Source organism: Rhineura floridana, chromosome 11 (assembly GCF_030035675.1).
Source record: "Rhineura floridana isolate rRhiFlo1 chromosome 11, rRhiFlo1.hap2, whole genome shotgun sequence".
NCBI classification, from domain to species: Eukaryota; Metazoa; Chordata; class Lepidosauria; order Squamata; family Rhineuridae; genus Rhineura; species Rhineura floridana.
In genome coordinates, this window is record NC_084490.1 from 27,269,333 (window position 1) to 27,292,693 (window position 23,361).

At 42.0% G+C, this 23,361-nt stretch overlaps 1 protein-coding gene across 1 annotated transcript; it reads left to right on the forward strand.

Moving 5' to 3' along the window:
- The first annotated feature begins 1,276 nt into the window (after window positions 1–1,276).
- Window positions 1,277–23,361, forward strand: LOC133367645 (vomeronasal type-2 receptor 26-like). Its single transcript, XM_061591742.1, has 6 exons — window positions 1,277–1,356; window positions 9,059–9,350; window positions 14,030–14,830; window positions 15,083–15,310; window positions 15,955–16,081; window positions 22,460–23,361. The coding sequence occupies exons 1-6, from the start codon at window positions 1,277–1,279 to the stop codon at window positions 23,359–23,361; spliced, it is 2,430 nt and encodes an 809-aa protein (XP_061447726.1).

Consider the following 23,361-nt stretch of genomic DNA (forward strand, 5'->3'; position numbering starts at 1 on the left):
GTGTATAATTTTAAAATATCAGCCACACAACCACATGTCAAATTCCTCACGCTTTGACTCTAAATTGAAGCATTCACATTATGCTCAATATAAATGAACTTAATGATCTGTGGGAGAACTTACTTTAGTTCTGTGAACTAACGTGGGCTAAGTGCTACTGACTTCTAATTATCTCTCAGAAAAGAATATAATAGATTGTTTCCAACTAAGTTCTACTCAGAGGAGGCAAAGTGGAATTATCAAACCTAAGTTCCTAATCATTAATTTCAGTACATCTCCTCTGAGTATTACTAATTTTGGATAAAAGCCAATGGTTGTAAAATTCAGGAAAAGAATGGCCAAACAGCTTTGCCATGGCTTATGCAACATCAGTGCCCACTGGAGAAATGATAATCATCCATATAATTCTCAAAATTAATGGTCTCCATTGTCTGCCACTATTGTCACCTCGACCCAGTAAGCAAGATCAACAATCAGCATTTGTAAAAGGCTATAAAACCCTTGTGTTGTTCAGAACTGCATCTAGGATAGGCATAGCACGGTGTCATTCTTTTTTATGACTGTAGTCCTTTTATAGGTTGGAATATGCTTCCAGCAGTTTTTTTTTTAAAAAAAATACACCCAGTGAGTATTGCTGTTCCTCAAACTTCTGCCTCTTTGCCCAGTTTATCTTCTATTTCCCATTTTCTTGCTGTGGAAAATTGGACCTAACTGACTAGTATGAAACAATAAGTATGTCCTTTAATTAACCCTGCATACTTTTGCACAGATTAAGAATTCACACAGTCACACTTTGCTCACCAAGGCAAAGTTCTTGATACCTTTGCCTAAAAAGAATTATATGAGATTTTTAAAAGAAGGTTTTAAAGGTTTTTAAATCCTCATAAGTCACACTCACCTTTGGAGAGTAATATGAGGAGATAAAAAATAAAAACACAATTTAGGGGCATTGATAGTCAAAGATGCATTGTTAAATATAAGACCAGAATTTCCTAACCAGCCAAGCTGTAATTATCTGTAACAGCAATAATATTCATGGTTCAAGGGAGGCTCCAGCAAAACTGACAATAGCCACAGAGAGTTTGCAGTTGGAATAATGGGAATCTATACTCAGAGGGAAAGGTTAATCAACAGGATCTGGCTGCCCCTGATGTTGCTGCTCACACTGCTGTGTAATGCAGTATGCAAGACACATTCTATTAACTGCAGCAAGTTTGATGATCCCTTTCCTATTCCTCACGGATTTTACCAGCCAGGAGAACTTCTCATCGGTGAAATGGTTTCTCAGGTGATCTTCCTCTATAATAACCTCAAGTTCACAGAACAGCCTGCACAGATCTTGATTGATGAACCTGTGTAAGGAATTATTTCTTGTCTCATTCTGTAATATGTATAGACCATAATTACTTAGAACAGATAATTACTGAATACTGTGCATTACAAACATTTTGGTGTGAACTAAGTGACATTGGAATTATTAATATATATATAGTCTTATAAAAGATATTGTTGGACACGAACCAATAGTAATTTATTCTCCTGAAAAGCCACAGAAACAAATGGCTCCTGTTCTGTCTAATTCGCAAAAAAGTCACACTGTGGTTTATATGCTCTTTAAGGTTTTGACACATCACATCTGTTCTTTTCACACTTGTTCCTTCTCATCATGAGCTGTCTTCTCCCTCCTTCCCATGCTCTTCCGGTTTCATGTTTGTTTTAAACTTTTATTTCACATAACTATACATTAGAGATACCACCCTGTTTCATTCTTCCTATTGTATTCACTCATCTGTTTTTCACAGCTTACTCTAGTCTAGTCTAGTCATAGGGACAAATTTAAGATTTGTCCAGCAACAAGAAGAGGCATTGAGATGGACTGACAAATCAAATCTGCCTATTATACACATTCATTTTCACAGAGGCGGCTTCTCTTTACGTCAAAGAGACTTTCACTGCCTGCCAGCTCCCCGGTCAGGGCCAACACTCTCCCTGTCCCCCAGACACACATAATCATTAATGAAATCACTCATTCATTCTCTCTGGAGTTCATTTTCAGTCTCTGTATCTGATAACCAATCAAATGCAAGCTTGAAGCCATACATGCAACCAATAAGCAATCACTGTGTGTTGCTAGACCCTACTCCTGTCTTAGGGAGGGAGGCAGCATTTTCCTCAAGCAATTCTTTCTCTCATAGAAAAAAGTGTAAGTAGGGAAGCTTGGAGGATGGTGAAAAGGGATAAGGCCTTTTCAGTTGTGTGCTCCCTGGTGAGGTCTGCTTGATATTAGGGGTGAAGGACCTATTAAAATGGTCTGCCCCAGACGCCTGATGGATCCGGATGGATTCCTGACTGTGCTTGGGGAATTGGAACCTGCTGAAGGTCGCCTGGTCAAAACCCTGGTGAAGGAGTGGAACGTGGGGATCATCAGGGCATTAGACCGGGTGGCTCCGAAACGTCCTCTCCCCCTGAATAGAACTCAGCTAGCACCATGGTATACACCGCGGTTGCATAGTCTGAGACAGGAGGTGAGACGACTAGAGCGCCGGTGGCGGAAATCCCGCTCCGAAGATGTCCGGACACAGGTTAGAGCAGCAGTAGCTGCCTACCAAGTGGCAATAAAGGTAGGAAAGAAGGCTTTCTTTGCTGCCTCTATTGCATCTGCGGAGTGCTGTCCCAGGAGGCTGTTCCAGGTGGTCCGAAGCCTGGTCGGTCCAGTTGCTCAGGAACCCTTGGAACAGTCAAAGGCCTCCTGTGACTTATTAGCAAAACACTTCGCCGATAAAATCGAACACTTACGGAGCTCGATCCCGTGCGCCGTGGACACAGTGGATGAACCAGAGTTGGCCAGTTGCATGCCGGTAAATTGGGATCGGTTTCGGCTTCTCCCTTCTGAGGAAGTGGACAAGGTGCTTTCATCTGTGAAGCCAACCACTTGTCTTACTGATCCTTGCCCTTCATGGCTCCTTGTGAGCTGCAGAGAGAAATTGGGCGAGGGGATCAAAGCGGTGGTAAACGCATCCTTGAAAGAGGGTGTGATGCCATCAGCCTTCAAGGAGGCAATTGTAAAGCCCATCTTAAAGAAGCCCTCCTTGGATCCCCAAGTATTCGATAACTTCCGCCCAATTTCGAATCTACCATTTCTGGGCAAGGTCATTGAGCGAGTGGTGGCCAACCAGTTGTCAGCACACTTGGATGAAATGGATTATTTGGATCCATACCAATCGGGTTTCAGGACTGGTCACGGAACTGAAACAGCCTTGGTCGCTCTGGTAGATGATTTGAGGAGGGCATTAGATAGGGGAGAATCCACCTTTCTTGTCCTCCTCGATCTCTCAGCAGCTTTTGATACTGTCGACCACAGTATCCTTCTGCTTCGCCTGGAGGGATTGGGAATTGGAGGCACTGTATTACAGTGGTTCCATTCCTTTCTCTCCGACAGGTACCAACAGGTAGCGTTGGGGGAGGAGGTATCGGACCCTTGGCCTCTCAATTATGGTGTGCCACAGGGCTCTATCCTCTCTCCCATGCTATTTAACATCTATATGAAGCCGCTGGGGGCAATCATCAGGAGATTTGGGCTGCAGTGTCATCAATATGCGGATGACACTCAGCTCTATCTCTCGTTTAAATCTTCACCAGAGTTGGCTGTGGAGACCTTGTCCAAGTGCCTGGAATCCGTGAGTGGATGGATGGGAAGGAACAAGCTGAAGTTGAACCCTGATAAGACCGAGGTACTACTTGTGGGGGACAAGAGAAGGTTGGGTGACATTGACCTGAAGTTCAACGGGGTGAGTCTACCCCTAAAGGACCAGGTCCGCAGCCTTGGGGTTGTGCTTGATTCCAGGCTGTCCATGGAGGCTCAGATTTCGGCAGTGAGCCGGGCAGCCTGGTACCAACTACACCTCATACAAAGGCTGCAACCCTACCTTCCTGTTCACCAGCTCCCACTAGTGGTACACGCCCTGGTCACCTCTCGTTTGGACTACTGTAATGCGCTCTACGTGGGGTTACCCTTGAAAATGGTCCAGAAATTACAACTGATACAAAATGCGGCGGCTCGACTACTTACGAATAGTCGCCGCCGGGATCACATCACACCAGTGTTGTTCGACCTACACTGGCTACCAGTTGTTTTCCGAGCCCAATTCAAGGTGTTGGTATTGACCTTTAAATCCCTACACGGTTTCGGCCCAGTTTATCTCACGGAGTGCCTTCAATGCCACCAATTATGCCGCTCGACAAGATCGGCCACACAGGCCTCAATCCCGCCAACAAAAACAGCCAGATTGGCGGGTACTAGAGAGAGGGCATTCTCAGTGGTGGCCCCCACTCTTTGGAACGCCCTCCCACATGATCTCCGGCACGCCTCTTCCCTAAATGTGTTTCGGAAAGCCTTAAAGACCTGGCTCTTTCAGCAGGCCTTCGGGGTATCCGGGGAGGGTTAATTCTTATAACTGTAATGCCTCCTGCCCAGTTTTAATATTGTTGCTGCAGATGTATTGTTTTTATATTGTATTATTATATTTTATCAATTGTATTCTAACAAATTTGTAAGTCGCCTAGAGTGGCCATCGGCCAGATAGGCGACGAAGAAATTAAATTTATTATTATTATTATTATTATTATTGATGCCTTCATTGACATCTTTTCAGAACCAGGTAAAGGCTCCCCCCCTAGGCTTTTGATATATTAAGGTGATACCATGTGTTATTAGCATGCTGCCAAAACTTACTATAGCTGTTGGGGGTGTGTGTGTTGCATTGTTGATGTTGTTGTGATTTTATTTTATTTATTAAACTTCTATCTCCACCTTTCACCCAGAAACTTTAAAACATCTCTAAAACATCTTTAAAATGCATTTAATACTTAAAAACATCTTACTTAATACTTAAAATACTTAAAAACACCTTAAGAAGCAATTCCAAAACAGACTCAAAGTGAGATAATGTCTCTACTTAAAAGGCTTGTTGAAAGCGGAGGTTCTTCAGTAGGCACTGAAAAGATAACAGAGATGGTGCCTGTCTAATATTCACTAATAAGCAAAAACTTGCTGTTTAAAAATGTACCTATAGCCCACAGATATTTCTATCCAACTTTAAAAAGCAGGGAAATTGGGCAGCTATAGTGAATGCATCAGGGAAGCAGAGGAGCAGACCTCCTCTCTGAGATATTGTACTGCCCTACAAATTTGTCAAAATGCAAACACCATTTGTGTTGGTCTTTCACAGTCCAGTTTATTTCCTGTATAGTATTTGATAACGTGCCTCTGAGCATATGGTGAGTGGTGGTAACTGTGATGCGTCCTCCCCTGGCTCTCCCTGTCAGGTTCCTACCTGCGCGTGGCTACTGCCTGTCACTAGGCACCACCAGGGACTCCACCAGTCCGGACCGCACTCTCTTCTGGTTTACCTATCCGCTCTAGCACAGATCTCAACAGATCCCCCTGCTAGGCAACCACCAGTAACGTCCCAATACTAGTATTCCCAGAGACTCTGAATACTGGTATTGTTATTCTCTTCACCGCTGCCACCATTTGTTACAGTTCCCCTTCAGCCTTGGTCATTACCTTACCCTCCCTTTTGGTCTGTGAAACCCCAGCCAAGGATCAGGCCTTTGGTAAACCAAATTAAGTATTTATCCCACTGTTTTATCTTGTGCAAACTGAGAAACTCCTCATGTCCATTGGAGGCTATTCTGCAGAACACTCAATGCCATTATTCCACAATTGTTTTTGGAGGTTTTTTTAGTGTAAATTTATGCAAAGTGTTGCTGTATTTCACATATTCACAGAAACAGAAGCAAAAGAAATTGATTTACTATAGGAAACTTCACTAAAATTGCAAAGTAAATTAAACATATTTAAATGACTATCTGAACTGTCTTAATATTGTTACTTCCTCCCTGCTAAAACAAGATCAGTACTGCACATGTCTTGTTTCTGTTATTTGGGCTGATTGCAGGTGTTGCCACCACTCACCATATGCTCAGAGGCATATGTTACCAAATTCTTGCAAGCTACACAGGAAGTGAATTGAACTGTGAAAGACCAGCCCAAATTGTGTTTGCATTTTTACAAATTTGTAGGGCAGTCCAATATCTCAGAGAGGAGGTTGTCCCCTGCATTCAGTATAGCTGCCCATTTTCTCTGCTTTTTAAAGTTTGGTAGCAATATGTGTTGGCTATAGGTATGTTCTTAAAGAGCAAGGGTTTTTTTGCCTATTAGTGAATATAAAGCAAACTGAGAAACATGACCATTAAAAAAAAAAACCACAGAAATGGGGAAATGAATTACTTGATAGTTGTAAATATTTACTCAATGTATTTAATGACATAATATTCTATTTATGATTACATTTCAGATATCTTATCATACTAAACAATGCATTACATTATATTTGTATTTGTATTGTATTTAACAACTTTTCACAATAAAAAAAGAAAACTACATGAATTCAATTAACTATTTACACTACCAAAAGCTGTAAAAACAAACATTATAAATCCCAATATAAATATTAAAATATATAGTCATCAGGATCTGTCTCCCAGAACAACTAACAGTTTATGGCCATATTGCGATTTCACATTCTATTGAGCCCATGTTGTGATGTTGGTAGCTTTGAAGTTCACAATGCACAGTACTTGCCATTAGAATTATAGCCATATTGCAAAGGTGGGGGGAGGAACAGGCCAGCTGGAACAAAAGTAAATGCCTGGTGATATCTTAGTGCCTGGTGTCTTGTAGGTTTTTCCTGTTATGAATTACATGTCTTTACACTAGATGGCAAGGCTAAGATGTATAGGCAAGTATGACCCAATGGTAAGCACATTCTAGAATGAGGAAATGGGTTTGAAAAAAAATTGTGTTCCCCTGTTGATTGTTCAACATCCCTACCCTTGGTTCAAATTTCCTTTTAATTTCTCTAATCTTTTGGAATAGGGCTTTTGTTCTACCCTTTTTGTTGTACTCTTCTATTTCTATACAATAACCATTGTAATAGTTCTCTTGGTCCCTACGTACTAGTCACTGTATTGTTGCATTTAGGGTTCTAACCACGTTTCTATCTCCTTTTGCTTTTGCTGTCCTTCTCCCTTTACCATTTTAACAGTATTTTCAGTCATCCATTGGAAGGGGCCTATAAGGCCATCAAGTCCAACCCCCTGCTCAATGCAGGAATCCAAATCAAAGCATTCCTGACAGATGGCTGTCCAGCTGCCTCTTGAATGCCTCTAGTGTCGGAGAGCCCACTACCTCTCTAGGTAATTGATTCCATTGTCGTATGGCTCTAACAGTTAGAAAGTTTTTCCTGATGTCCAGTTGAAATCTGGCTTCCTGCAACTTGAGCCCATTATTCCATGTCCTGCACTCTGGGATGATCGAGAAGAGATCCCGGCCCTCCTCAATGTGACAACCTTTCATGTACTTGAAGAGTGCTATCATATCTCCACTCAGTCTTCTCTTCTCCAGGCTAAACATGCCCAGTTCATTCAGTCTCTCCTCAGAGGGCTCTGTTTCCAGTCCCCTGATCATCCTTGTTGCCCTCCTCTGAAACTGTTCCAGTTTGTCTGCATCCCCCTTGAAGTACAGAGACCAGAACTGGATGCAGTATTCAAGATGAGGCCCAACCAGTGCTGAATAGAGGGGAACTAGTACTTCACGTGATTTGGAATCTATATTTCTGCTAATGCAGCCTAATATAGCACTTGCATTTTTTGCAGCCACATCACACTGTTGGCTCATATTCAGCTTGTGATCAATGACAATTCCAAGATCCTTCTCACATGTCATATTGCTGAGCCAAGTATCCCTCATCTTATAACTGTGTATTTGGTTTCTTTTTCCTAAGCGTAGAAGTTTGCATTCATTCCTGTTGAATTTCATTCTGTTGTTTTCAGTCCAATGCTCCAGCCTATCAAAGTCCCTTTGAATTTTGTTTCTGTCTTCCACGGTATTAGCTATGCCCCCCCCCCAATATTGTATCATCTGCAAATTTGATAAGCATGTTCTGTACCTCCTCATCCAAGTCATTTATAAAAATGTTGAAGAGCACGGGGCCCAGGACTGAGCCCTGTGGTACCCCACTCGTTCTGCCCAGTTTGAGAAGGAACCTTTAATAAGCACTCTTTGAGTACGATTCTGGAGCCAACTGTGGATCCACCTAATAGTTGTTCCATCCAGCCCACATTTAGCTAGCTTGCTAATCAGAATATCATGGGGCACTTTGTCAGAAGGTTTGCTGAAGAGATATATTATGTCCACAGCATTCCCATGGTCTACAAGGGAGGTTACCCGATCAAAAAATGAGATAAGATTAGTTTGGCAGGATTTGATCTTCATAAATCCATGTTGGCTCCTAGTAATCACTACATTGCTTTCAAGTTGCTTACAGATTGACTGCTTTATAATCTGCTCCAGAGGTTTTCCAGGGATTGATCTTAGGCTGAGCTGACTGGTCTGTAGTTCCCCAGTTCCTCCTTCTTGCCCTTTTTGAAGATAGGGACAACATTAGCTCTCCCCCAGTCATCCTGCACTTCACCAGTCCTCCATGATTTCGGAAAGATAATAGACAGCAGTTCTGAGAGTTCTTCAGCCAGTTCCTTCAATACTTTAGGATGCAGTTTATCAGGCCCTGCCGATTTGAACTCATTCAAAGTGATTAGGTATTCCTTGACCATTTGTCTATCAATCTCAGGCTCCAATCCTGCCCCTTCCACTTCATGTTTCCCGGGAGGGTCATAGACCCTTTTTTGGGAGAAGACCGAGCCAAAGTAGGAACTGAGCACTTCTGCCTTTTCTTTGTCTCTATTATCATTTTGCCATCCTCATTGAGTAGCTGTGCCACCATTTCTTTTCTCTGTCTTTTACTATGGACATTCAAAAAGTACAAGAAACTTTTAGATCTTCAATTTATTAGAGGAATTTTTATTTTGGATATCTTGTTTTTTGTACTTTGTACAGTTATCAGCTACATATAAGTCTCTGAAACTTGCAGATGAGTAATTATAAGAATATAAATGCTGATGTTCTTTTATTAAGCAGTTGTAACTCTTATTACAGTTCAGTGCCAAAGAACTATCAGCACGTCCTGGCCTTAGCATTTGCTGTCAAAGAGATCAATGAGAATCCCAACATCTTATCAAATATCTCTCTAGGTTTCCACATCCTCAATAGCTATTATACTGCAAAGATGACCTATAAGGCCACCCTCAGCCTGCTTTCCACACAACAGAGGTTTGTCCCCAACTTCATTTGTGACAATCAGAACAATCTGATAGCTCTCATAGGAGGATGTATCTCTGAAATTTCTGCTAATATGGCCATCATTTCAGCAATCCACAAAACGCCACAGGTAAGTTGTGTATGACAGCATATTAATTTCAAAACTGTTATGTACCATCTTGATTTCAGCGAATAGATTCATAGAATGGTGATGAAGATGGTATGGACAATAAGTCCTTTAAGAAAAAAATTTGGGGGGGGGATCCACTCTCTGTACATGTAGTTTTCAGAAGAGAAGCCTAAGGGGGAACTCTGCAAGTACCTCCATGGTTATCACATAAAGAAGGGCAAAAAATTGTTCCCTGCCATCTCATGCCATTTTGCATCATGACACAAGATACTAGAACTACAGCTACCTGCACCTCACATACAGTGCTGGTGAAGCCAACCCAAACCTCACAACACTGCCAAGACTGTGATGAAGTATCATGAGATTTTCCTCAGTTTCACGAGACTTAGCAGTTTCTTGTGAGTGTTGGCCTGGTGAGATATGGTGGAGGCCTGAATGAAGCCTCCCCCAATGTGATTCCTCCTCAGTCTAAAAGCGACTGCTGCTTAGTGTGGTGCTTCAGCCAGCCTAGCCAGCTGTCTGCAGCTGCAGAGTGATTGGCCATGCAGCAACCTTCACTTCCTTTCTCTTCTGTTCGATGTGTGGTGGTGGCTAGTCCAATTACTTCAGAAGACATGGGGATCCATCAGTGGAACGGCATTGCTTTGCCAAAATGTTGTTAGTTTTGCTGTGGAGCACCCATTCAGGCATATGACCTGATGGTAGTGGCTTAACCAGCACTCCAGCACCAGCCTGACCATGGCGTGTCTGGCCACAATGGTACCAGCAGCATCTGGCAGACTTTGCTCATCTGGACAGTGCAGCTGAAAGCTCTGGTGGCACAGTGACAGTGGCTCAGGCAATCATAGGAGATGGGCATGTTGGTCACACTGCAGCACCCAATCTGCTGCCTGAGACAGCTCATCAATTTAGGTTGCTAGGTAGGATGCTGAAAACCAGGACCTCCAAGGTGGCTTTCTCTGAAATGCTACCAGTTCCACGCGCAGGACCAGCCAGACAGGCCCAGCTTCGCAGTCTCAATGCATGGATGAGATGATGGTGTCGGGTGGAAGGGTTCGGATTTGTTAGGCACTGGGGAACATTTTGGAACAAGCCGGGCCTGTACAAAAGGGACGGGCTCCACTTGAACCAGAATGGAACCAGACTGCTGGCACTTAAAATTAAAAAGGTAGCAGAGCAGCTTTTAAACTGACTGAGGGGGGAAACCCGACAGGAGCTGAGAAAGGTCCGGTTCGGAATAAACCTCCCCCCTGGGATAAAAACCAAAGAAATGATGAAATTTTAAAAGGGATAGGCCTAGAAGTAGGCATTGTGAGAGCAGGGGCACAGGATATAAATTCAGAAGAGCAAAATTACCACAGGCCTAACCACAAGTGCCAAAGACACTTGAAGAGAGACACTGCTTACAAGTGCCTGTACGCTAATGCTAGGAGCCTCCGAACCAAGATGGGAGAACTGGAGTGCTTGGTCTTAGAGAAGAGCATTGATATAGTGAGCATAACCGAGACCTGGTGGAATGGAGAAAACCAGTGGGATACGGTTATCCCTGGATATAAACTATATTGGAAGGACAGGGAAGGACGTATTGGTGGCGGAGTCGCTCTATACGTGAAAGAAGGCATTGAATCCAGCAAGCTCGAAACCCCAAAAGAGGCAGACTCCTCCACAGAATCGTTGTGGGTGGTGATACTGTGCCCCAGGAGGGACTTAATACTGGGAACGATCTATCGTCCCCCTGATCAAAATGCTCAGGGAGACCTTGAGATGAGATATGAAATTGAGGAAGCATCCAAACTAGGAAATGTGGTAGTAATGGGTGACTTCAACTACCCGGACATAGACTGGCTGCATATGTGTTCCAGTCATGACAAAGAAGCAAAGTTTCTAGATATTCTAAATGACTATTCCCTAGATCAGTTGGTCATGGAACCGACCAGAGGGATGGCAACCCTGGACTTAATCCTCAGTGGGGACTGGGACCTGGTGCGAGATGTAAGTGTTGTTGAACCGATTGGGAGCAGTGACCACAGTGCTATTAAATTAAACATACATGTAACTGGCCAATTGCCAAGAAAATCCAACACGGTCACATTTGACTTCAAAAGAGGAAACTTCACAAAAATGAGGGGATTGGTAAAAAGAAAGCTGAAAAACAAAGTCCAGAGGGTCACATCACTCGAAAATGCTTGGAAGTTGTTTAAAAACACTCTATTAGAAGCTCAGCTGGAGTGCATACCGCAGATCAGAAAAGGTACCGCCAGAGCCAAGAAGATGCCAGCATGGTTAACGAGCAAAGTCAAGGAAGCTCTTAGAGGCAAAAAGTCTTCCTTCAGAAAATGGAAGTCTTGTCCGAATGAAGAAAATAAAAAAGAACACAAACTCTGGCAAAAGAAATGCAAGAAGACAATAAGGGATGCTAAAAAAGAATTTGAGGAGCACATTGCTAAGAACATAAAAACCAACAACAAAAAATTCTATAAATACATTCAAAGCAGGAGACCATCTAGGGAGACAATTGGACCCTTGGATGATAAGGGAGTCAAAGGTGTCCTAAAGAACAATAAGGAGATTGCAGAGAAGCTAAATGAATTCTTTGCATCTGTCTTCACAGTGGAAGATATACGGCAGATCCCTGAACCTGAACTAACATTTGCAGGAAGGGATTCTGAGGAACGAAGACAAATAGTGGTAACGAGAGAGGAAGTTCTAAGCTTAATGGACAATATAAAAACTGACAAATCACCGGGCCCGGATGGCATCAACCCGAGAGTTCTCAAAGAACTCAAAATTGCTGATCTGCTAACTAAAATATGTAACTTGTCCCTCGGGTCCTCCTCCGTCCCTGAGGACTGGAAAGTGGCAAATGTAACGCCAATCTTCAAAAAGGGATCCAGAGGGGATCCCGGAAATTACAGGCCAGTTAGCTTAACTTCTGTCCCTGGAAAACTGGTAGAAAGTATTATTAAAGCTTGACTAACTAAGCACATAGAAGAACAAGCCTTGCTGAAGCAGAGCCAGCATGGCTTCTGCAAGGGAAAGTCCTGTCTCAGTAACCTATTAGAATTCTTGGAGAGTGTCAACAAGCATATAGATAAAGGTGATCCAGTGGACATAGTGTACTTAGACTTTCAAAAAGCGTTTGACAAGGTACCTCACCAAAGGCTTCTGAGGAAGCTTAGCAGTCATGGAATAAGAGGAGAGGTCCTCTTGTGGATAAGGAATTGGTTAAGAAGCAGAAAGCAGAGAGTAGGAATAAACGGACAGTTCTCCCAATGGAGGGATGTAGAAAGTGGAGTCCCTCAAGGATCGGTATTGGGACCTGTACTTTTCAACTTGTTCATTAATGACCTAGAATTAGGAGTGAGCAGTGAGGTGGCCAAGTTTGCTGACGACACTAAATTGTTCAGGGTTGTTAAAACAAAAAGGGATTGCGAAGAGCTCCAAAAAGACCTCTCCAAACTGAGTGAATGGGCAGAAAAATGGCAAATGCAATTCAATATAAACAAGTGTAAAATTATGCATATTGGAGCAAAAAATCTTAATTTCACATATACGCTCATGGGGTCTGAACTGGCGGTGACCGACCAGGAGAGAGACCTCGGGGTTGTAGTGGACAGCACGATGAAAATGTCGACCCAGTGTGCGGCAGCTGTGAAAAAGGCAAATTCCATGCTAGCAATAATTAGGAAAGGTATTGAAAATAAAACAGCTGATATCATAATGCCGTTGTATAAATCTATGGTGCGGCCGCATTTGGAATACTGTGTACAGTTCTGGTCGCCTCATCTCAAAAAGGATATTCTAGAGTTGGAAAAGGTTCAGAAGAGGGCAACCAGAATGATCAAGGGGATGGAGCGACTCCCTTACGAGGAAAGGTTGCAGCATTTGGGGCTTTTTAGTTTAGAGAAAAGGCGGGTCAGAGGAGACATGATAGAAGTGTATAAAATTATACATGGCATTGAGAAAGTGGATAGAGAAAAGTTCTTCTCCCTCTCTCATAATACTAGAACTCGTGGACATTCAAAGAAGCTGAATGTTGGAAGATTCAGGACAGACAAAAGGAAGTACTTCTTTACTCAGCGCATAGTTAAAGTATGGAATTTGCTCCCACAAGATGCAGTAATGGCCACCAGCTTGGATGGCTTTAAAAGAAGATTAGACAAATTCATGGAGGACAGGGCTATCAATGGCTACTAGCCATGATGGCTGTGCTCTGCCACCCTAGTCAGAGGCAGCATGCTTCTGAAAACCAGTTGCCGGAAGCCTCAGGAGGGGAGAGTGTTCTTGCACTCGGGTCCTGCTTGCGGGCTTCCCCCAGGCACCTGGTTGGCCACTGTGAGAACAGGATGCTGGACTAGATGGGCCACTGGCCTGATCCAGCAGGCTCTTCTTATGTTCTTATGTTCTTATGTTCTTATCATCAAACACATTATGGGGTTCTTACTGGAGGTCTTCAAGAAGAGGATGGACAGCCAACTCTTGCAGATCTTCATACTCAGAATTTCCACAGGATTTTGGAACAGCTGGTCTACAGGACCCCTTGCAACCATATTATTCTATGATTTAAGCATCTACTGTAATCAATCTGGAAAAAATGATTATATATTTTATTTCAGCTTACTTATGGATCATTTCTGCCATTACAAGGTACAAAAACGCTATTCCCATTTTTGTACCAGATGGTCCCAAATGAAGCCCACCAGCACACAGGGGTTGTGCAGTTACTTCAGCATTTCAGATGGACATGGATTGGGCTTTTGGCCGTCGATGATGACAAAGGGGACCAGTTTTTACAGATAATTGTGCCAATGCTTTCCCAGAATGACATCTGTTATTCCTTCATAGTAAGAATACCAAAATGGAATTATTTGGATGAGATGATAGATTACGGATTGCAACGTTCTGTAAGCTATGCAATTATGTTTGAGAGAAATCCCAGTGTATTCTTTATTTATGGAGAACCTCCATCCTTTCAGGTTTTGAGATTAATTGTGTTTATAGCACCATTAATGGAATATCCACCTCTGGGTAAAGTATGGATTGTTACATCCCACTGGGATTTTGCATCACTGTCTGTTCAGAAGATTTGGGATATGCAAACTTTTCATGGTTCCTTATCTGTCACTGTTCACTCAAATCAGCCACTTGGATTCCTGAACTTTATTAAGGTGTTATGGCCTTTCTGGGCAAAAGGAGATGGGTTTATCCAGGACTTCTGGGAACAGGCTTTCAGCTGTTCATTAAAAATGTCCAAAGGGCAGAAGAATGAAAAGGAGGAGAAAATCTGCACTGGGGAGGAGAAGCTAGAGAACCTTGCTGGAATTCTGTTTGAAATGAAGATGACTGGCCACAGCTACAATGTCTACAATGCTGCCTATGCTGTGGCATATGCTTTGCATACCATATACAAATCCAGCTCCAAACAAAGAAGACTGGAAGAAAGAGAGAGAGTGACACTTCAGAATATACAACCATGGCAGGTAATTACATCTCAGGACTTTTTGTAAAGCAGTCTAGCTTGGGATCGAGAGGTAAAAAGAACACCAAAAATGTGTGTAGCATTTTTTGTTGTCAGTCATAGTATAAAACTGTGATGTTTTAAAGTTTGTAATTGGCCAGAGGAAGTCATATCTTGCTGTCCTGCTGTTCAAATATGACTCAGCTTTGTGAATGTCATGGAAATAATTTCAATATGTAGCTGTCCAATTTTTTTATGTTCTCTTTCAAACTAGGTCCATCACTTTTTAAGGAGCACTTCATTCAACAATAGCGCTGGAGACACTGTCCTCTTTGATGACAATGGAGAATTAGTTACAGGCTTTGATGTTACAAATTGGTTGATGTTCCGCAATGGCTCAGTGGTTAGGGTAAACGTTGGAAGACTGGAACCTCAGGCTCCACCAGGCAAAGAGTTAACCATTAATGATGATCAGATTGTGTGGCATCCAAACTTTAATCAGGTGAAACACAGCATTAAATATTTGACTGGCTCTTAGCTATCTTTGTCAGCCTAGAAAGTCAGAGATCGTATTCTGCCACCCATTTCAATCCAAGCTCGAAGAGAATGCAGGGGCTTGGAAAACTTTGACACAAACTATGATAAACTTCTCAATTTCTGTACCAAACTCGGAGCACCTCTCTTTAAAACCCACTTGGGCTCTCCAGTGTTACCAGTTATTTGCAGGCCAGCCATTCTCAAGACATGACAACCCTTTTCAGTCATTCGCACACCATGCAATTAGAATTATGTGATGGGAGAGTGGGAGTCTGTTGACTGAATCTCCTTCATCACCACCACCCCTCCATGTTTGGAGACTTGATGCCAGCAACAGAGAGCCTTCTCTATTCATGCAGGGTTCTAACTCATGCATGGAGCAGACATGGCTGACGTAAGTAAACATTCAGTAGAGAAGTATCCCCACTGCAGACATTCAGCCCTCAACAGGTGGATTATGGTGAGAATGGATGACAAGAAAATTACAGAGGGAGCTGGGTGGACTGGCTCATCCTCTCCCCTACTGACATGATTCAAACTGGATGAGGGTTCTGTGAATGAAGAGGGCTAATGTCTTATTGGTAGTCTCCCTTTTATGATTCCCTGCAGGTCCTGCCCACTTCTGTGTGCAACGACAACTGCCATCCTGGCTATAGCAGGAAAAAGAAGGAGGGAGAGAAATTTTGCTGTTATGATTGTGCTCCGTGTCCAGAAGGGATGATTTCTGATAAGGATGGTAGGATGCATAATGTACAGTGCAATCAAAATATATTTGAAGCACAGCATATTTATTATATTTGTTTTGAGAACATATATCCCCGGAATGCTTATAAAGGCAGTTCATAATACAGATTTTACAGCTCCTTGGATGAAAGGGAACAAAACAATTGGAACAATAAATTAAAACAAAGAAATGAAAGATTAAAGGGTCATAAATAGACATCAGCAATTTGGTAGAGGGAATGCCTGTCAAAATAAGAGAGATGCAAAACAGGCCCCTCTTGCCAAGGAATTCCAGAATTAATGAGAATGAGAATGTTTGTCCTCACCCCTCCCTTCTTCAAAGGAGATCCAGGAGGTTATCTCCCAAAGGTAGGAGGAATGAGGAGGAGGGACACATGGTGACCAATTGGAAGGGGGTTGGAGCAGTGCTTATAAGCCAGCTCCTTCCCCAAGACTTGGTCCTTGGTGTTTCTTCCCTCCCTCCTTTCACACAGTGTGATCATTGATGGTTGCCTATTTAAGGGACTAAGTAGGGATTTTGGGGGGGGATTCCTTAACTGGCCATAGGTTCCTTCCTTTTTTGGCCTTCATAATGTTGGGATAATTTGTTTACCTTTGGGGAATGGTGTGGTTTGTTTGTCCTTTAGGACATAGAATCTCAGCAAGAGAGGAAGTGGGGGAGAAAAATCATTAGATATACTGAGGCATTATGGGGGCTACGTTCAGACGTGGGGCTTATGGTGTTCGTTTAATAGATTAAAATGGTAGCACTTCTGTCCCAATTTCTAAAATTCCTTTCACATTGCAGTACCTGTTACATTAAGGAACTGTGGCTTTTTCAGCTGATATACTGGCATTTCACACAAATGTCTTTTACGCTGTTGGATTGAACATCCCCCACCTGTTATACACATGCACACTGTAGTTTCCCCCTTATTCACTGCTTGAGTTAGTGTTTGGACACAGGTGTGTGTGTGGGAAAAGAAGGAAGGGGATGCTATTACCCGTGCCTATGCCAGAATACCAGTACAATTTTCATCAGGCCAAAAAGTTGGTGCATGCCAGTTTGCATACCAACAGAGTTGCTACAAGCTACTGAGATGGAATCTGTCCAAATTTTGACAAAACATTGTCAAGAAATATGGAAGACTAAACAATGGCCCACAGACAGGAAGTGTACTATATACATCCCAATTGCAAAAAAAGGGGACACCACGGAATGCAGTAATTATCAAACTATTGCCTTAATATCTCATGCAAGTAAAGTAATGCCCACGATTCTACAACAAAGGCTCTTACCATATATGGAGTGAGAAATGCCAGACCTCCAAGCTGGATTTAGAAAGAGAAGAGGCAACAGATATCATATTGCAAACGTAAATTGGCCTTTGACTTTGTAGATCATGAAAAACTATGGAATGCTTTAAAAGAAATGGGGGTGCCACAGCATCTGATTGTCCTGATGTGCAACCTATACTCTGGACAAGAGGCTACTATAAGGATAGAATATAGAAAGGGTGTGAGACAGGGGTGTATTTTATCACCCTATTTGTTTAATCTATATGCAGAACATATCATATGGAAAGTGGGATTGGACAAAGATGAAGGAGATGTGAAAATTGGAGGGAGAAATATCAATAGTTTAAGAAATGCAGAGAATACCATATTACTAGCAGAAACCAGTAATGATTTGAAATGAATGCTGATAAAAGTTAAAGAGGAAAGCACAACAGCAGGACTACAGCTGAACGTCAAAAAGACTAAAGTAATGACAACAGAAGATTTATGTAACTTTAAAGTTGACAACAAGGACATTGAACTTGTCAAGGATTATCAGTACCTTGGCATAGTCATTAACCAAAATGGAGACAATAGTAATGAAATCAGAAGAAGGCTAGGACTGGGGAGGGCAGCTATGAGAGAACTAGAACAGATACTCAAATGCAAAGATGTATCACTGAACATTAAAGTCAGGATCATTCTCTATATGTGGATGTGAATGTTGGACAGTGAAAAAAGCAGATAAGAGAAAAATCAACTAATTTGAAATGTGGTGTTGGAGGAGCATTTTACGTATACCATGGACTGTGAAAAAGACAAATAATTGGGTGTTAGAACAAATTAAACCAGAACTTTCACTAGAAGCTAAAATAATGAAACTAAGGTTATCATACTTTGGACACATAATGAGAATACATGTTTCACTAGAAAAACTGGAAAAACAGAAGGGAGGAGAAAAAGGGGAAGGCCTAACAAGAGATGGATTGATTCCATAAAGGAAGCCACAGGCCTGAACTTACAAGATCTGAACAGGGTGGTTTATAACAGATGCTGTTGGAAGTCACCGATTCATAGAATTAACATAAGTCGTAATCGACTTGAAGGCATATAACAACAGCACATATTTTTGCAAGCAATGTCTCATTCTATAATGCACTTTTTGTCTGTTTTTAATACACACTTTCCCCTAACATATGCATTTGTTTAAACATTGGTTAGCTGGCAAACTGCATTGCAAAATTCAGATAACTGCAAATTTTGAATTGTGGATGTGTTTTGGTACTCATATTGTTTTGGGAAGTGTGAGTTTGGAAAGTATGAATTTGAAAGATTTGGCTTGAAATGCAAACTGAATCAAATTTATTGTCCATCCCTACCTGGGAGTAACCCATATTAAACAAAAAGACTTACTTCTGAATAGACATATATACCATGGGATTATTTTTAATATCCACCCACACTTACTGTGTAGTACAATGTGCAGAAAATAATTTATAAGGAGTACCTGTTCTCAAATGTAGATTGTAAGCACACAGAGGACACTAGCCAACTGCGAGGGGGGGGACAGCACCTCTTTAGGACTACAGAAACTTCTGGTGTCCAACTCATTTATCAATCACTGAGGGTGAAAGCTTATTCTTGTTGTATAATTTTAGAAGAGGGTGTGGCTGTGAGGGCTCATGTCTGTGAGGGTGAATGGTGTGACTATCATGAAGAGACCTTGCATTTATACATTTGCCACTGCACTACTGTCCTGCAGAAACATTTGGAGGTTGAGGTCAGACACCCTGAACAGTTAGCTTTTGGCATTACTTTTGACTGATATTAAAAGAAAGAAATACAGAGATGGATAGATACAGGCCACATTCACACCATATGTTTATTCCACTGTTGTTGTTCTTATACACTTCAAACAACCATGGCTTCCCCCAAAGAATCATGGAAAGCGTAGTTTATGAAGGATGCTGAGAGTTGTTAGGAGACTCACATTTTCCTCACAGTGCTATGATTCTCAGTGAAGTTTAACAGTCAGTTCCTCTTCCCAGAGAACTCAGGCAGTTGTAGCTCTGTGAGAGGCATCTCCTAAAAACTCTCAGCACCCTTCACAGGATACTTTGGGGGAAGCCATGAGTTTTAAAGTGGAATATATATATTATATTAATGTGGTCAAAAAGAGGGATCAAAGAAAAATACAATGAGGAAAAACTACTGTTAGCTGTCTTGTCTCATTAAAGGGTTATTGAATGAAAAAATATTTTACAGAAAGATCTGGATCATCTGGGTAGAAACTAATTTGTGAGATCAGGATAGGGTGTAAATTATTTTTAAAGTATGTTTTAATATGGGGTGCATATTTGTAGCCCTAAGGAATTTAGGAATTTAAGTGTCATCACTGAGAAATTTGAACTGAACTTGGAAATGGATTGGAAGGAAGTAAAAACAGCTATCTCTGGTTAAGGTACAAGCTTCTGCATTTTTTAACCACTGACATTTCAAACAGTCCCGTGTAGAGCTCATTGCTGTGATACCAACTAAATATAACTAAGTCATGTATCACTATGTGCAGATCCACATTTTCTACAAACATACACAACTGGAGCGCCTGTCAAACATGGACAAACACACCACACCACTGGCTACAGCAGCAACCTTGAACATCCAGGACCAAAACTCATAAAATCTTCAAAAGTTCCATCTTTGACTCATTTGTCCATAGAACATTGTTTGCCCAAAAGCACCTGGACGATTCTTCTAAATTAGACCATAAGAATTTCTGATATGTATCAGTTGCAGTGGTGGTGGGTACCCCTTTTATCTGGAGGGCTAGAGGCAGGACTAGACACACAAACAGTAACACCCCCTTTATGCATGCATACACTTAGCCACACTTAACACAGGCCCACACACCTTACACTATCTTTCACTTTACACTGATGCTTTCTCTCTCACACACACACTCACATAGGTGGGTGAGGAGGAAGAATAACTGAGACCTGGAGCTGGAACAGTGGTGGGGAGAAAGAATGAAGCTGGGGTGGAGAGCATTTCAGTGATTTGGGGAGAGGAAGAAAACCTCTTTCTCATCACACAACACAGAAGCAAACCAGGGGATCTCTTCATGGGGGAAGAGAGGGATGTTCCTCTCTTCCCCCTCAGCAGATAGCAGTTCTATGATGCCTGGAGAAAATGGAATCCCTTTTCTTATCACACAGCACAGAAGCAAGGCAGGTGAGAGCTGGGTAGGTGGCTGAGAGATTTTGGGGTTGGTGTAAAGGTAAGATTATTGTTACCTGGTTCCTGTTGTTACTACCAGCATTGTGATTTTTGTGAGTGCCTGGAGTGGTATGTTTGTTGAGGAGAGAGCTTGAAAACTGTGCTTGGAAGGGAGACACTGTGATGATGGTCCACAGTTATCAAACATTCCACTGGTTGGAGGGAGAGGTAGGTGTGGCTGGAGGGGGGTGGATTGGAAAGGGGTTCACAGATATTTGCATTCTGTTCCCACCTCTGAGCTCCCTCCTGTTCATGGTATCCCTGGAGACTCATCTAATTTGTCTAATGGTCTGATGATGGTAGTGTTGTTGAATCCCAGGTCAGTTCATAATACGGCAATGTTGTTCCGCAAGCTTATAATGGATGAACAGGCCAACCTGCTGTGCATAACTGGGTGGGGGAGTTAGGCAAGCCTGACCTGATTTAGCAGCATACATATGTGGTGGTAGGATCATTTTAAAAAGTAGCTCCAGAGACTTGAACCTCTGTCTCTAACTTTGGAGGCAAAACTGCAGGTGCTCATTCTTATCTGCAAAGTTATAATGTGGCTTGAATAAATTTGAACTCATTCTCATTGTGTTCAATGGGAAATTAAATAATGTCTAAACTGCCATACTGATGTCAAAGAAACCTATATTTCTTACCCATTATAGCCCACCACTTTTCTATAATCAAAGTCAAGGCAGAGTACAAGGGGCTTCCACATGGTGTGCCATACAGGGATGAAGCAGATTTAGAACTCTGTATCTTCAGCAGGATTCTGATGCACTGTGCCTTCAGACCATCCCCAGGACAAAAACAACAACTTTGTAACAGAATAACAGTTATGATTATGATTTATTGCCTGTGCTTCACCAATAGGTCCCAAGGTGGGTTACAAAATCTAACATACAATACTAAAAAGAATTAAAACACATTTCAGTCACAAGAATAGGGTGGATGATGATGATGATGATGATGATGGGGCTGCCCTTGAGGTTGGTCCGGAAGCTGCAGCTGGTGCAAAATGCAGTGGCAAGACTGGTCACTGGGGCAGGGTATCGCCAATGTGTCACCCTGCTGCTGAAAGAAATTGCACTGGCTGCCCATTTGCTACCAGGCCAAGTTCAAGGTTCTAGTTTTGGTGTACAAAGCCCTTTACAGCTCGGGACCAGGATACCTGAAAGACCGTCTTACCCCTTATATACCCAGTCGATCACTGCGCTCTGCAGGTGAGGGCCTCCTGCAGATGCCATCTTATCAGGAGGTTCGTTTTGCACAATATAGGAAACGGACCTTTAGTGTGGCAGCACCTACCCTGTGGAATTCCCTCCCTTTGAATATTAGGCAGGCGCCATCTCTGCTATCTTTTTGGCGCCTTTTGAAGACTTTCCTCTTTCAACAAGCCGTTTAGGTTGAGACCTATCCCAGTCTGCATCTGTGTTAGAATTGCTTAATATGTTTTTAATAATGTTTTTAACCCTTTTTAAAAGTTTTTAAAATGTTTTTAATGCTGTTTTGTTTTAATGTATTTTAAGATCTGTTTTTATGATGTTTTAAAGTGTTTTTAGTGCTTTGGTTGCTGCCCTGGGCTCCTGCTGGGAGGAAGGGCGGGATACAAATTAAATAATAAATAAATAAATAAAATATATAAAAAGTAATTTGCAAGTATTTAAAGTATGGCACATAACTTAGCCAAGTAATTTCAGCACAAACCCTGTAAAGTAGGTCAATATGTGAGTTGTTTGAATTGCAGATACACAAAATGTGAACTATCACTGGTTCTTATAAATCGGCAACTTAGATAGATATAGGTCAACTTCTAGAAATGGTTAAACAGGTCTTTATTTTTTTCCAGACATGGATGCCTGTGTCAAATGTCCAGAAGATCAGTATCCCAATAAGGGCAAAAACCAATGCATATCCAAGGTTCTAAGCTATCTGTCATACAAGGAAGATTTAGGGATCATCTTAGCTACCTCGGTTATTTCTTTCTGTTTGATCACAGTGTTAGTATTTGGAATATTTATGAAGCACAAAGACACCCCAATAGTCAAAGCCAACAACCGGACCCTTACATACATCCTCCTCTTCTCCTTGCTCCTTTGTTTCCTCTGCTCCTTCCTCTTTATTGGGCAGCCTAGAAAAGAGATCTGCCTTCTCCAACAAACAGCTTTTGGCTCTATCTTCTCTGTGGCCCTTTCCAGCATTTTGGCAAAAACCATCACTGTAGTTCTGGCTTTTATGGCAACCAAACCAGGATCCAGGATGAGGAAATGGGTGGGGACAAGAATGGCAAGTGCAATTGTCTTGTCCTGCTCCTTTATTCAAGCTGGCATTTGTACTCTTTGGTTAAGTACTTCCCCTCCATTCCCAGATAAAGATATGCACTCAGTGAATGGGGAAATCATACTGAAATGTAATGAGGGTTCAGCTACCATGTTTTATTGTGTCTTGGGCTATATGGGCTTCCTGGCCATTATTAGCTTCATAGTTGCTTTCCTAGCCAGGAAATTACCCAATAGTTTCAATGAGGCCAAGTTTATCACTTTCAGCATGTTGGTGTTCTGCAGTGTTTGGTTGTCCTTTGTTCCAACCTACCTGAGCACCAAAGGAAAATACATGATAGCTGTGGAGATCTTCTCCATCTTATCCTCCAGTGCTGGGTTACTGGGTTGTATCTTTTCCCCTAAATGCTACATTATTATACTTAAGCCTGAGCTAAATATCAGAGAGCAACTAATAAGGAAAACACAATGA